This window comes from Camelina sativa, chromosome 14 (assembly GCF_030686135.1).
Source record: "Camelina sativa cultivar CO46 ecotype springtype chromosome 14, ASM3068613v1".
NCBI lineage: Eukaryota > Viridiplantae > Streptophyta > Magnoliopsida > Brassicales > Brassicaceae > Camelina > Camelina sativa.
Window position 1 is genome coordinate 9628020 of NC_141893.1, and position 15469 is coordinate 9643488.

General features: G+C 39.9%; 3 protein-coding genes and 1 pseudogene across 6 annotated transcripts; all 4 read left to right on the forward strand.

The window, feature by feature from the left end:
- Window positions 1-2571: 2571 nt before the first annotated feature.
- On the forward strand, window positions 2572-6448 carry LOC104740864 (uncharacterized). 3 transcript variants are annotated; one of them, XR_015580134.1, is made up of 11 exons: window positions 2572-2788; window positions 2904-3609; window positions 3844-4055; window positions 4148-4365; window positions 4464-4578; window positions 4657-4754; window positions 5142-5207; window positions 5459-5548; window positions 5655-5831; window positions 6077-6238; window positions 6330-6448. XR_015580134.1 is itself a non-coding variant. In XM_010461587.3 (10 exons), the coding sequence occupies exons 2-10, from the start codon at window positions 2978-2980 to the stop codon at window positions 6113-6115; spliced, it is 1647 nt and encodes a 548-aa protein (XP_010459889.1). In that variant the 5' UTR covers window positions 2580-2788; window positions 2904-2977; the 3' UTR covers window positions 6116-6448. The 3 variants fall into 3 exon arrangements, 1 of the variants encoding a protein (XP_010459889.1); XM_010461587.3 differs by having other exon boundaries at window positions 2580-2788; window positions 6077-6448; XR_760226.3 differs by having other exon boundaries at window positions 2583-3609.
- A 991-nt stretch (window positions 6449-7439) lies between these two features.
- Window positions 7440-9432, forward strand: LOC147928002 (uncharacterized; annotated as a pseudogene).
- LOC104743444 (replication factor C subunit 4) lies at window positions 9428-15069 on the forward strand. Of its 2 annotated transcripts, none has more exons than XM_087485429.1 (12): window positions 9428-12114; window positions 12207-12285; window positions 12437-12516; window positions 13038-13160; window positions 13258-13327; window positions 13405-13478; window positions 13738-13858; window positions 13939-14001; window positions 14085-14144; window positions 14244-14369; window positions 14453-14539; window positions 14770-15069. In XM_087485429.1, exons 1-12 carry the CDS (start codon window positions 11984-11986, stop codon window positions 14860-14862), a joined length of 1107 nt encoding a protein of 368 aa, XP_087341555.1. In that variant the 5' UTR covers window positions 9428-11983; the 3' UTR covers window positions 14863-15069. The 2 variants fall into 2 exon arrangements, with proteins under 2 accessions (XP_087341555.1, XP_087341556.1); XM_087485430.1 differs by having other exon boundaries at window positions 11974-12114; window positions 12437-12755.
- LOC147928003 (uncharacterized) lies at window positions 9538-11834 on the forward strand. Its single transcript, XM_087485428.1, has one exon. The coding sequence runs from the start codon at window positions 9538-9540 to the stop codon at window positions 11662-11664; it is 2127 nt and encodes a 708-aa protein (XP_087341554.1). The 3' UTR covers window positions 11665-11834.
- Window positions 15070-15469: the final 400 nt, after the last annotated feature.

Sequence of the window (15469 nt, forward strand, 5' to 3'; positions counted from 1 at the left end):
GTCTATCATCAAAGTCAGTTCCTCTACCAACTTAATCTAACGCAATCATATATCTATCAAATTAATCTACCTTAACCCATAAGTGTACCAACACTACAACTAAGTATACCAATAAAATCGAAACATATACAAATAGCAAAATTTGTGTGTACGAAAAACATATATCAAAATAATTACATAATTATACAACTTCACAATACTGAAATTAATATTGTTTCCTTGAATAGATAAATACAAAGACTTCATACTGAACACTACATATATAATAACAATTTTATCAATACGGTACGCAGATCATACCTCCTCTATTTTAGGTTCGTCATTTCTTATTGTACGAGGTCCTTGCCTATGCGCTCCTTCGTCCGTTGAGTTGATAACAAATTTCTTCAATAGTTGAACGTCACTCTCAAAGTTACCCATCTTACTCTCCATACCTTGAAGTTTGTACACAACTTCCGCTATTGCTCTACCAAACGATAACTCAATATTATCCATTTTCGCCCCTAGTGTTTCAACCATAGTAAATAACCTTCCACTACCATCTTCACCCTGCACACCTGACTGCTTATCTCCAGACGCCTTCTCTGCTGAACATTTGTCCCCAACACTTTCTTTCTTCTCTCTCGCATTTTTGGGGACATTACTAGTGCTGGTTGGGGCTGTCTCAACGAAATCATCGTCACTTACCCCTGCAACAGGTTGCCTCCTCTCCCTCTTCTTCGTATGTTCCCCCTTCCTTTTTTTTACATAATCCCATTCACTTTCATCCACTACGCCATTGATTACGTCTAACAGCAGATTATCCAATTTCTTCTTCAAACCTTCCCCTACACCATACACAAAATACTCTCCTAGCCAATCTGGATATACGAACTCCAAAGGTTTAGGTACTAGATGCTTCACCTGAAGCTGCATTTCAGATACCATAACGTTAAATATGCTTACTATTACAAAAAATGCTAACAAATAATGTATATGTAAATTGTAGGCATACCTCCCCATTATTAAGGAGTTTGCTCCCGGATATGAAGGCTTCAATATCCTTCCTTGGCCTCCCTCCTCTCCACCTTAACAGAGGCAAATCTACACCTTCTCTTACATTCCCATAGCTAGCCCCCAACACCTTCACGCTCTCAAATGCCCATATCAGCAATACATGGACACATCCATGGAGGGTATAAGCATGGTTATGTAACCTAAGGAATTTAATGGAATCAACTAAACTCTTGAATCCAACCCTACCCCATTGAAAACTCTCAAATGCTTGTTCATTCAACGCCCTTTTTGCGTATTCCAGAGGTATCCTACTGGTCCTTGATAAACCAAGCACTCTAACATGCACAAGATACAACCGAACAATCTGAGTCTTCATTTCATCAGGCCACCCACGATAGCTTCTAAATCCGTCAACTAGCTCCTTCCAGTTGGGTCCATTAAAAGCTTTCATCTTTAAAGCCGCCCATAAAGGTGTATGATCGTCTTCACACTCTGTTTCATCAATCTTCTCACAATTCAAACCACTAATTTCTTCATATTCATATAGAGAGAACCTCAGCCGCTTTCCTCCAACCAAAAACCATATCTCAGATGGAATATCTATTGACAATTGATTGGTTAATAGATAATGAATGGTCTTTCCACAAAACAAGTAGTTGGATTCCGCTAGATCCAATAACACTCCCAGCTGTGATTTCTCTCTTATTTTGTCGTACACCTCATCACCCACGAAGCCTTTCAAACCAGCTATATTGGACAAACTACAATCGTGGTGCATGCTTCTGATCTGCAGTGGGAATTTACCATCCCGATACAGCCTACTTGGATACCTCTTCGCATCATTGCTTGACCTCATAACTACGATAGAAGCATCCATAACTACGATAGAAGCATTAGTCTTGTTATTAATTCAAAATCACATAACATTTGTTGCTTAAATTAACAATTAAACAACATGAAGTCTCACAAATATCTTCCGAAAAACAGAGTTCAACAACATACTCAAAACTAACATGAATTTATCGACATGAATAACGTCAGAAGTAACCTTCCACAAAATACAACGCCTACTATGTAATACTCAAAAGCTTACTAAACAGTACACAATAGAGACTAAACCACGATATAGAATTTTACTAGAGAGCAGATCGCTATATTTACCTCGTCCTCAAATTCAAACCACCTCGCCGTCCGTCCGTCGTCCACCAGTCAAACGTCCTCCACACAGATTCACTCCTCGCCGCACGCTATCCAAATAGTTTCTAAAATAGCCGATCTCAACCCAACTTTCGTAAGACAACCAACACAAACATTCAAGAGATCGATTTCCTGCTTTTATTGGGATTCTCTATTTTCCTCTTTAAACATCTTCGTTTTAAAAGTAAATGGCATAAACCGTAATAAAACAAACAATACAGGTTTATAAGTAATAATCAAATTTTTCTGTATTGTTTGAGTAACTCGGAAATCATAATGTGTTGTTATAGTAATAAGCCTAGTTTTATGTAATATTTTAGGTAATTTCTCATATTTTTATCTGATTAAATAATTATTTATGAAGGATATATAAAAGGTAAGAAGGAAAAGAAAAAAGAAAAAAAAAGGAGAAGGTGGGAATTTTAAAAGCAAAAGCCACCTGTCTCTCTGACCCACCCATTCATCTTTGTGGGCAAAAAAATATCTATCGTCGTCGTCTCCACACCGTCGGTGCGGTACCTCCCTCCCTCTCCTCACGGATCAATTTCTAAAGCGAGAGATATAGAGAGAGAGACATTATTTTCGCTAGATTCTCGTAAATCTTCTCTCCTCTGATTTTTTACTTTTCCGTATTGAGAAAATTTCCCCATTTTTACGTGAGATCCGTGATTTTTTATTCTTGTTTCCTTTCCTGGGATCGATCTGAATAGGTATAGCTTGAAATCTTAGGGGAATCGTGAAAAAATTTTGTGTGTTTTTAAAAATCTCGAATTAATCGACGGAAATGGACGAGTTTGGAGTTCTAACGGAGCGTTACGGGATAAAGCCTCAAGGTAAATCTGCTCCGATGGCTGCTTCCAAGCGTTCCGTTAATAATAACAACCCTAACAACAATGCTCAGAGCTGGAATTTCGCTACTGCCTCATCCTCTGGTGTTAACGCGAAATCGAAATCGACGTCGTTTTCTGGTAATGGCTCTGTCTACGATGGCGACGATATCTTCTTTACGGCGAGTTCTACTACTAATAATAATAATAGAAAGGGTTCGAATTCTTCTAGTGGATTTGACGATTTTGATGTTTTCTCTGGGTTGAACAAGTCGTCATCTTCTTCTGGTTTTATTAATAATAATAATAGCAAGTCGTCCTCCTCTTTGAACAACGATGATGATGGTTTGTTGTTCTCCAATTTTGGGAATTCTGGAAATAAAGCATCTGATGATGACTTGTTTGGTGGTATTATGCCGTCTTCCAAAACCTCTGCTACTACTAATGTTAAGAATGATGATTTGTTTGGGTCTTTCTCTTCTTCTGAAAAGCAATACGCTACTGCGGTTGATGATTTGTTGGGTTTGGGGAAGAATGATGCTTCTTATGATGGATTGATTCCCGGTTTTGGTGGCACGACGACTACCAGGTTTGTGACTATTTTAGCCGCCGGTTTTTATTGATTTTGGTTCTAGTTTCCATAGCATCATTGATATAACCTGTGAAGATTCTTATGTCATTCATGTAGGGAATGTGCTTGTGGCTTGTGAATACTATTTGATATATCCGATCATCTTTGTACAGGAAATTGTTTTTTAAGTGTTTTATGGTTTGTATTTTTCTGTTGTTGAGATATTTTGTTTTGTTTTGGTTGATATTTCAGCAAGACGACCACATTGAACTTTGATTCTTCTGATCCTTTTGTGGTTCTAGAATCAACTGCGTCTGCTGCACATTCTTCTCCTGGTCTGTTCGTGGATCCACTTGAAGAATTTGCTGCTTCAGTTAGTTCTCAGGGGAAAAAACCATCTACTACGTCACACACATCATCAATACTTAAGCCTCCGCCCAAACCAACACAAAAAGTGAACAGAGGTTAATCTCTTTGATAACTTGGAATTTTGTTGAATTACTAGAGATTTGTTTTTTTCATTGTGCTCTAACTAGTCAAGGAATCATTTCCACAGTTAAGAGTTCAGGAATGTCTTCAATAGACGAACTTGAAGACTTTGCCATGGGTACTATGCGACGTAGTGCCTCCGCTTCTGACACTGCTAGTAAATATAGAGAAGCTGAAGATGCTGGAACAAAGAATAAAGAATTTGGTGTAGATGACCTTGACTCCTTTTTCAGCGCTGGTCATCGGTCCAGCAGTGTACCAAAGTCACGGACTACTACAACTGAAGTAAGAACGGCTTTCGAAATATTACCAAGTTCCAATATACCTATAATAAAGAAAATGTGTACTTGATGTGTATCCTTATTCTTCTTTCTGATGCAAAGACATCTCGCAAGCAAGCATCCAATGTGCCAAAGAAGACGCCTAATGGGGTTTCTAATGCAAAGAAGCCTCCTGCTCCAGCAAATCTAGTGGATGACTTTTCTGCACTTTTTGGAGGTATATGTTGAAACATGTCTTTTCCAGCAATTGGTTACTTTAGAGTTAGTTTCTAAAAAAACGTTTCCTTATCTACAGAGGATCCTATATTTAGACAATTCGAGGAAATCCCAGGGGAAAGCGAAGAACGAAGAAAGGCCAGATGGGATCGTGAACAGAGAACAAAGAGCCGTGTGGTATGTGTGGTTATTTTGGTTTTCTTTTAAATCTTCTGCTGCAACCCTTGATTTTTTGCAACTTATGATGATATCTCATTTAGCTAAATGCTGGTATGAAAATCTATGATAACTTTTTTTTATTCTTGAAAGTACCCCTCCACATTCAAAAGTCTAGTTAAGTTCTCCAGAGAATGTGTTTTTCCTACGTCAGGTTATCCCTTATTCAATTTGATGGTCCTGCCAGCATGTCAAAATCGACGATACTCATTACCGTCTGACATAGTGCAACCAATTTCTAGTTTAAGTTTTAATATGCTTATCAATGTTATCAGTGTTTAGCTTGTACTTGATTGTATATTTTGTTTCTAGATGATTTTACACAATTCAGTGCCTTTTAAAATGCAGGCACAAGCTGTTGCTGATATGAATAACCGTGATCATCAATCTCGGATTGAACAAGAACAGAGAACTGTGAGTAATGCTTTTCTTGATCTTGATGTTTGAATCTTCATTATCATAATGCTTATTTATGGACGATTTTTCTGGCGTCTGCTGAAAAAAAAAAAAAAAATTATGGACGATGACCTTTTTTGGATTTGTTAGTCTTCACTATGATAGTGCCGTTTTTGACATTTATATCTCCGTTCGTAATTCTACATAGAGACCCCTTGTTACTTTTTTCAATACCAAACGATTGTATTCGTGTTAATTTTGCTTTTCAGAGGATTTCTGAGACTGTTGATACTGAGATAAGGCGTTGGGCAACTGGAAAAGAAGGAAACATGCGTGCACTGTTATCTTCCTTGCAAATTGTGAGTTTAAATAAATATGAATTATAATTTTATGTTCTGTTACATCTGTCTGTCCATGTGATCCTCCTGAGTTCACTGAGTTCTGGTTCTGTATGAACGATGACAGGTACTCTGGCCCGGATGTGGTTGGGAGGCCGTTTCTCTAACAGATTTGATCACTTCGTCAGCAGTCAAGAAAGTCTATAGAAAGGCAACGCTGTATGTCCATCCCGATAAAGTTCAGCAAAAGGGAGCCACGCTTGAACAAAAGTATATTGCCGAAAAGGTTTTTGACATTTTGAAGGTATTTTTTCAGTGTATCTATATGAGCAGCTCTTTTTCTATAATCTAAAGTAGATGAATGTTGACAGAAGAAACAAAAGTTCAAAAACCTTTGTCTGACCTTTTCGGTATGGAAATAACAATATGTCAAAAAGGTTTATAAGGTTGGACGTGTCTCTGTGTTGGTAATTTGAAGAAATCCGGTTAACTTTCTCGTCTCTTGCATAGATCCAGAAACCTTACTTGTAACTGATTTGCATTGTACAGGAAGCTTGGAACAAGTTCAACAAGGAGGAGCTCTCATAAGCCCGTATGTTGTGGATCTGGCTGCCTCCATATCAGGTTTTACAACAGTTTGCTTCAGATAGACCCTGAAACGGGACTGATTACTTCTAGCAATGGATGATTAAGAGATCTTGAAGAAACTTGGTACTTGTTTGTTTTGAGTCTGTGCCACATATTTTGTCTGTGAGTTTTTTCTTGTTTTTAATCTTCTTGTCTCTGATTTTTCCTTTGACAGTTGGTAACTTGTCATCTTTCTGTACACTCAACCAAAAACAGAAAAAACAAAATTCCATGGGGGATATTGTATAGCCCCGAAAGCTCAGTAGATTATATATTGAATGTTACTTATTATAATATCTATAGCGTCGAGATGATTCACTGATGTCTATTTCATTCCCAATTTCCCCATAACTGTAACATAGTGCTTTTGTTGGTATGTTCATGGGTATGAATATGTTCGTTCGTTCATAATATTTTTGTGGCTCGGTAGTTATATAAAAGTTTTGGGGTTAGTAAATAATCTTATGCGAAATTTTTTTTTATATATATGTGTGTGTAAGTTAACCTTCAGATTAAGGCATAAAGCCATAAAGAGAAGTAGCAGCAAGAAAACTCCAAACTACGACAAGAGTAGTATAGAATTAGAAGATAATAAAATATCTGAACCTTCAAAATCCATGACACCAAGTAGACACTAATAATTGCAGAGAAAGATACTAGATTTTGAGGAACGAGAAATACTGATAATGATAGGCATACTGAAAATGCCAAAATTTACTTTCCAAAAATCTGATGATCAGATTTATAGCCACATATTATTGAAAATGCTAATATCCAGTGGTCCAGATAGTGTCAGGACACTACGCTCTTTGAATGGTTTCTAAGTGTATTATCTCATCCATCACCTTCAATCCAGATTGATATCTTCCTATTAAAAATAAATCAATTTACATTGATTTTTTTCCCATTTTCCAAAGATAGAAAACAGAATAACAGAAATTTGAAATTCTATCAATACAATAAGAAAACAAACCAAATCGTAGCATATATTGTTTTCATTTGTTAAATAAACAAAAATAGAACATGAAAAGTCATAGAAAATGACGAAACAGATGATAGTAAAAAATTGTTAAAAAACTATTTATATTGTACATCGTTTAATAAATTAATTTGATAACTATATGAATTTATCTTTTAAAACTCGAATCATTATATCCTGTTTACATTCAACTATTTGTATTGATATCGAAAAAAATTCGGAGTTATAAATCTTGTGATTACAAATTAAAAATCAGAAGCGTTGACAAGAAAAAAAAAATCAAGAGCCACTAAAGTCAACCTACGTGTCAATCATCCATGTCACAACTTTCACCAATAAAATGTTCCCGCCCACATGCAAAATCCGAAGACAACACCATGAAAATAAAAGACACCAATCTCTTCTTCTTCTTCTTCCTCATCTCTCTCTTCTGTTTATCGTCAGCTTCATCGAACAAGCCCAAGGTTTCGAATGGCTCCACATATTGTTCTCGACGACAGGAAGACCCACTTTCGAATTCGACATCTTCACTCTCCCAACAAACAAACGTCCACCGTCTCCCGCAGATGAGCACCGTCTCACCGATGGCAACTCCGTTAATTTCAACGGCCATTTCGCTTCTCCATCTCCGGATCTTATCTCACTTCTACCCAATAATTCTCGTATTCAACCACACGACTCGTCTCTTATACATCTCATCTACGTTACGGAGAGAGACGGAACACCTAGCTTAAACTACGACGTCGTCCATAACGATAACTCCGGATCTAGAGTTCACGTTCCATTATTCCCCGGCGATGAACGACATAGTGGCATGACTGTGAACTCGATGAAAAATACGCCTGTTTTGACTAACAAGCATCTCGTCTACGTATCGACACATGAGAACCCGCGTAAACCATTGGCGAGTTGGGCCGCCGTTTACTCGACCAAGTTACGATCAAAGTCGACTCGGCGTTTGACACCACCTGGAATCGCTGATTTTTCTCCGGCGGTGTCTCCGTCTGGAAAATGGACTGCTGTTGCTTCGTTCGGAGAGAAAGGCTGGGTTTTCAGCTTGGTTGAGAAAGCGACTGGTTCATCCGACATATACGTTTTCCTGACACGTGATGGAACTAAGCGAGTCAAGGTGGTCAAGCAAGGCGGGTGGCCGGGTTGGATCGACGATTCCACTCTGTATTTCCACCGACAAAGCGACGACGGCTGGATCAGCGTCTACCGAGCGGTTCTACCCAAAACCGGACTCGTCCCGAGTCATCACTTTAATCCGTTTCTCTCCCCTGACTCGTCCCGAGTCGGATACCATACATGCAGAGGCGACGCAACTAGACGTAAAACTCCTCGCAACCTCCTCCAGAAACTCAAAACCACTTCGGAAGACCTCTCTCTATTCAGATTCGACGGTGCGTTCCCTACAATCTCCCCGGAAGGTGATCGGTTCGCGTTCATCTCTTCCACAGGATGGGTCAGCATTGTGAACTCAGACGGTTCAGGTCTACGCGAGGTGCTTCCTCAGGGGTTTGGAACAGTTTGGGATCCAGTTCGACGTGGCATCGTCTACACAAGCGCAGGTCCCATAATACCCCCAGCGACATTTCTAGTCGATGTTATCGCCTGACGGTAAAAGGATCGTGTTCCGTTCTGCTCGGTCCGGCGTTAAAAACATTTACATAATCGACGCAGAGAAAGGTGAGTCCGGTGGTTTGTTTCGCCTAACAAATGGAAACTGGAACGATTCGATACCTACTTGGTCACCAGATGGTAATTGGATTGTGTTTTCATCGAACCGGGAATTTCCCGGTACGTTTTTGGATAATTTGTATGTGGTTCACCCGGATGGAACCGGTTTAAAAAAGCTAGCGCAGAACTTGACCGGTGGGCTGTCGATGCATTCGACGTTTAGTCCCGACAGTAAGAGAATCGTGTTCACTACCACTTATGCTGGTATCTCGGCTGAGTCGATCGGTACTCCCCATTTTTTCATCGCGGGTGGTGAGATCTTTACGGTGAATTTGGACGGTTCTGATTTGACGAGGCTTACCCACAACTCGGTGGAAGATGGTCCACCCATGTGGTTCCCAAAGATCAAAACTACTGTTGATGTCGCTTGGCCTACGAGGTTTGGGCCTAGTTGCTCTATCCAAGATTTTAAGACGTAAACGTGAAAATGACAATGAATAAGTAAGCGCGCAACAAGTCCAGTGTGTGTTATTCCGTCGCAATGATTTGTTATCAAATTATGTTACTTTCTAACATTTCCATTATTTAGAAAAATAAATATCCTCAAAATATCCTCAAACTTATCTGAAACGTGACACCACACTCTGAAAAATTCCTCCGCCTTACAAAACTTGCGATTAACATTGTCTCTACTGAGTGACGATTAACCACCGACCAATCAGCCATGGATATTGCTCAGATGCTCTTCTTCGCGTCTCTTCTGCTTCTGCTTCACGCATCGACGTCGGATCATCAAAATTCAAACGCTGGTGGTGATGGAGACACCATCATATTCACCACTCTAGGACGATCGCGTTACGAATTCGACATATTCGCCCTCTCAACGGCTCAACCGCCGTCAGTTTCCGGCGAGCTCCGGATCACCGATGGAGAATCGGTAAACTTCAACGGCTATTTCCCTTCTCCTTCTCCGGCGCTCATCTCTCTTCTACCCGATGAAACCCAAATTCAGTTAGAAGATTCGTCTCCTCTGCATCTCATCTACGTCACCGAGAGAAACGGTACTTCTAGCTTATACTACGATCTCATATACGGCGGCGTTGAATCTGATTCCATAAGGAGACGACGATCGGTGTTAGAAGCACCGTCTCGAGTCCAAGTTCCTTTGTTATCCGGCTTTGATCAACGGAGTGGCATGACGGTAAATTCGTTTAAAGATAAGCCTAGTTTGAGTGGTGAGTTTCTAGTCTACGTGTCAACTCACGAGAACTCTGGTGAGCCTAGGACTAGCTGGACCGCCGTTTACTCTACCGAGTTGAGAACCGGGTTGACCCGACGGTTGACGCCGAGTGGTGTAGCTGATTTTAGCCCCGCGGTTTCGCCTTCCGGGAATTTGACGGCGGTGGCTTCCTACGGAGAGAGAGGCTGGACAGGGGAAGTTGAAGAGCTAAGTACGGATATTTATGTGTTCTTGACTCGGGATGGGACTCACCGAGTTAAGGTGGTGGAGCACGGTGGTTGGCCTTGTTGGGTCGATGACTCCACTTTGTATTTCCATAGAAGAAGCGAGGAGGATGGTTGGATCAGTGTGTACAGAGCCATCTTACCTGAAAACGAGCCGTTGACTACAGAGTCAGTGACAATTCAGCGAGTCACACCACCTGGAGTTCACGCTTTCACACCGGCAACGTCACCGAACAACCACAAGTTCATAGCGGTGGCGACGAGGAGACCTGGCTCGGATTACCGCCACGTGGAGTTGTTTGATCTGAAGAGGAATGAGTTTATTGAGTTGACTCGTTTGGTTGCACCGGAGAGTCATCATCTGAACCCGTTCTTGTCCCCTGATGCGTCTCGAGTCGGATACCATAGTTGTAGAGGCGAGGCTAATGGACGGAGAAGTCCTCTGCTTATCCTAGAGAATATTCAAACCACCACAAGGGACCTTTCTCTCTTCAGAATCGATGGTTCGTTTCCTTCCTTCTCACCAGGGGGTGATCGTATAGCATACGTTAGAATGCCTGGTGTGTTTGTGGTGAAGCCTGATGGTTCAGGGCAGCGTGAAGTGTACAATGGAATGGCGTTTTCGACAGCTTGGGATCCGGTTCGACCAGGAATTGTCTATTCTAGCTCAGGTCCAACTTTTGCTACAGAGAGAACAGAGGTCGATGTCATCGCTATTGACGTGGATGCAGCTGACAAGTCATCGTCCGTGAGGAGGCTAACGACTAACGGGAAGAACAATGCTTTCCCATGGCCATCTCCGGATGGTAAGCGAATCGTGTTTCGTTCGGGCCGGACTGGTCACAAAAACCTTTACATAATGGATGCTGAGAAAGGCGAAAGCGGTGGTCTATGGAGGTTAACCGAAGGTGCGTGGACCGACACAATGTGTAACTGGTCACCGAATGGCGAATGGATCGCGTTTGCATCTGATCGAGAAAGCCCTGGCTCAGGTAGTTTCGAGCTGTTCTTGATCCATCCAAACGGGACAGGGTTAAGGAAGCTTATCCACAGCGGGACGGGTGGGAGAACTAACCACCCGGTTTTTAGCCCGGACAGTAAATCCTTAGCTTTTACATCAGATTATGCTGGAATCTCCGCAGAACCGATCTCAAACCCGCATTCGTACCAACCGTATGGTGATATCTTCACAGTGAAACTGGATGGCTCTAATCTGAGGAGGCTAACACATAACTCTTACGAAGATGGGACACCGGCATGGTCCCCTCGGTTCATCAACCCCGATGATGTGGTGTTACGCAGGAGGAATATTTCGAGTTGTTCGTTCGAAGACTGTCACTGGCTCAACAAGTACCCTACTCTAAAAGGCCGAAAAATCTCTTGTTGATATGTACCTAAATATACACTATATATAGTAGTACATATATGGTTGAGAGTGTGGAGTACGAGAGTATCCTTTTTCAAAGATTCAGTATTCCAGGTTGTAATATGAGGACGACTCAATGTATATGAAGACTGTCAATGTATATGCATAAGATAAAAAAAACTTTCTATTAATGAGATCGAGATCGCTATGTTTATGTATGTATATCATAATCGTCAAGATGTCAAAACCCTCTTCATGAGCTGGAGGGTTAATGGCGGGAGCGGGAAAATTGGGGAAACGACGTACAAGGGTTTTATAAAGAGTCTCCGTCACAGAGGGAATGAACTGGGAAGAGAAAATTAGAAGAAAAGAAAAAACAAAAAAAAGGCGAAGAGAGAGAGAGAGAGAGAGAGAGAGAGAGAGAGGAATGGCGCCAGTTCTTCAGAGCTCACAGCCATGGGTTGAGAAATAGTACGATTTCTTCTTACTCATCTGTTTCTCCGTTGACGGAAACTGTAAATCGGATTTTATTTTAACTCAATTGTTTTCCGATTTGGTTTTAGCCGGCCGAAGCAGGTTAAGGACGTGGCTCACCAGGAAGAGGTGGTTCGGGTCCTCACCAACACTCTCGAGACTGCTGATGTAATATAACTCTCTGCTTATTTTGAAATTTGATTTTGTGAATCGGGTTCACTTTTCGGATACACATTTGAAATCCCTAGATGTCGTATCTTGCTCTAAATTCTGGGTTCTTGGATTTTTGTTTTATTTTCCTGCTGTGTCTCTGTTGTAGTGCCCGCACATGCTCTTTTATGGACCGCCAGGGACAGGAAAAACCACTACTGCACTTGCCATCGCCCACCAGCTATTTGGGTACTCAAATCATCTATTACAAAATTCTGATTTTAGTGTGTCATGGATTGATATTTTTTTTAGATTGATTCATTAGTGTGTGCTTAACTTGTAACTTGTATGAGAGACCTTGTGATCTTTGATATGATACATTCAGCTTTGTGATTCAGATAACTCGCAAAAGTGATGAAGATGCTGTGATAATTTCCACTCTCAGGGTCTTTGTGGTTGCATTATGATATACCAAGTTGTTTCACTAGGTAGCTATACGTTATATTTAGATGTGTGGATTCATAATAACACTAGTCACTATGGTTTTGGTATGTAAGTCTTTATTAGGTTTCTGAGTTTGGACTGTCCCCTCTTTCGAGCAAATTGAAGCTATTTTTGTTGTTGTCTCATATGATTTTGTTTCAGCTTCTTTAGGGAGTAATATCACATTATGTATTTTCATTAGACTGTCATTTTGTTGTTATTTCATTTTGCTGTGATTACAAGAGATGGGGATGTGAAACTAACCAAAGAGTTTATACTTTATACAGACCTGAACTATACAAGTCTAGGGTGTTGGAGCTGAATGCGAGTGATGACAGAGGCATTAATGTTGTTCGGACAAAGATCAAGGATTTTGCTGCTGTTGCTGTTGGGTCTAATCATCGTCAAGGGTGTGTAATTTTTTTTTTTTTTTTTTTTTTTTGTCATTTCCTCATTCCACTGTGTGCGGTTTGCATTTCCTCTAACACCTACAATTTGATTCTTCAGCGGTTATCCATGCCCAGCATTTAAGATCATCATCCTAGATGAGGCTGATTCAATGACAGAAGATGCTCAGGTATGTTAACATCTTTTCTCTTCCGCATTGGTGCGCTTGATATGTATTTACCATGATCTGTTTTATTGACTATCCAGAACGCCTTGAGGCGCACTATGGAAACTTACTCCAAAGTCACCAGATTCTTTTTCATATGTAATTACATTAGCAGGTAATTCTGTCTCTCTCAATACCCTTTTTTTTTCCTTCTGTTCACATTTGCATCTCCCTTTCATTTTTTCTCCAAGTTTCTCGCTGGTTATGTTAAATATTGCTTCTTTTTTTTTGTTTATAATTTGGAATATGCTCATACACTGAGCTATTTGTTGAATTTTTATGTACTCAAATTAATAACAAGAACATATCGTGGAGCTGAACTATGAACCCACTGATATTGATCACCCTTATAACTTTGATTCCTTGCTCTTTAGGATTATAGAGCCCCTTGCTTCCAGGTGTGCAAAGTTCAGATTTAAACCACTTTCTGAAGAAGTTATGACTCACCGTATAATGCATATTTGTAATGAAGAAGGTCTCAACCTTGATGAAGAGGTGTGAACAAAAGCTTTAAGGTTCGCCTTGTTGTTTTAGTTTTGTGAAAAAGCTGTTTATTATAGTTATTTCCCTTTTAGGCTCTTTCAACTTTGAGCTCCATATCACAAGGGGATCTCCGTAGGGCCATCACATATCTGCAGGTAAGATAATTATCTGAAACATTTGTTATTAGACGAAATTGACAATAGAAATGTGAACCAGTCTTTCTGCCTGATAATCACAGAGTGGGGCTCGGTTGTTTGGATCAACAATAACTTCTACAGATTTACTCGATGTGTCTGGGGTAAGGATAAAGTCAACCCAGTTTTGCATAAGTGTATGCCAGGTTTTAACCAAGTCAGACTTAATGACGGTTAATTTGGAACTCTTACGAATCTGTCAGGTAGTTCCCCTGGAGGTAGTCACAAAACTTTTTACTGCATGCAAAAGTGGGGATTTCGATATTGCAAACAAGGAAGTGGATAACATAGTTGCAGAAGGATATCCTGCATCTCAAATCATCAATCAGGTTCTCTACTTCCCTCTCTTATTTTTACCCCATTTAAGTCATGCAATTGTGGCTGTAACCACTTCTATACAACTCTCTTTCAGCTATTCGATATCATTGTGGAGGCTGACAATGACATAACAGACATCCAAAAGGCTAAGATCTGCAAATGTTTAGCTGAAACTGATAAGGTAAGGTTTCCTGTACTAATTTTCTTACTTGTGTCTCTTTCATACTTGTGTCTCTTTCATGGAGTTAGTTTAAGACTCAAGTGAGATCAATTACCAACATCTTGACTCAGTTATATTACGTGTTTTGAGTCAAGTATCATTTGACTGTAGATATGTTGCAATATTGCTAACCTCTGTTACCTCTAGTGATAATAAAACTATCTCATATCTTTTCCTTTTAATGTATCCAGCGACTTGTAGATGGGGCAGATGAGTACTTGCAGCTTCTAGATGTGGCAAGCAATACAATTCGTGCCCTCTCAGAAATGGCTCAAGACTTCTAAAGCAAAGACCATGTAAAGTATAAAGCTCTGCATTTGGATTCTACTTGAATTTGGACCTTTTCCTTATGACTTGTGAGTTATCGTAATGCCACTTTTCATAGCTTAGGTTTTGATAAAAAGTTGGAGCGTTGTGACGTTTTTCTGGTTGTTACTCTTTTATGGTTTGTACTTTGTTGCAGAGTTATTTCATTGCATCAACTTACAAAATCTGTTGACTATTGTTATTGGGTAAAATCGTTAAACATAATCATAACAATTAACATGTAAATCAACAAAATCATTACATTTTTCTAGTAATTTTTCACTTAATCTAAATGATATAGAATAATAGAATGAATGCCAATTGTAATAGGGAATAGTGTAGTACCAGTGACATACAATCCCATCTCCATATATTTAGAGTGCGACTTTGTTTTGTATTTTTAGTGTGCTACTTTACCTCAAAAGGTGAGGTATATAAGCAAATTATGCTCACTCTTTCTTATGGGAATGAGACATGCGTTCTTACCAACAATCATATGTCTCAGACATTGTTTATTGTTGTAAAAAATTGATCATGTGTATTATGGAATGTGTTTCTTTACAATATTTGTTAGATATTAATCCC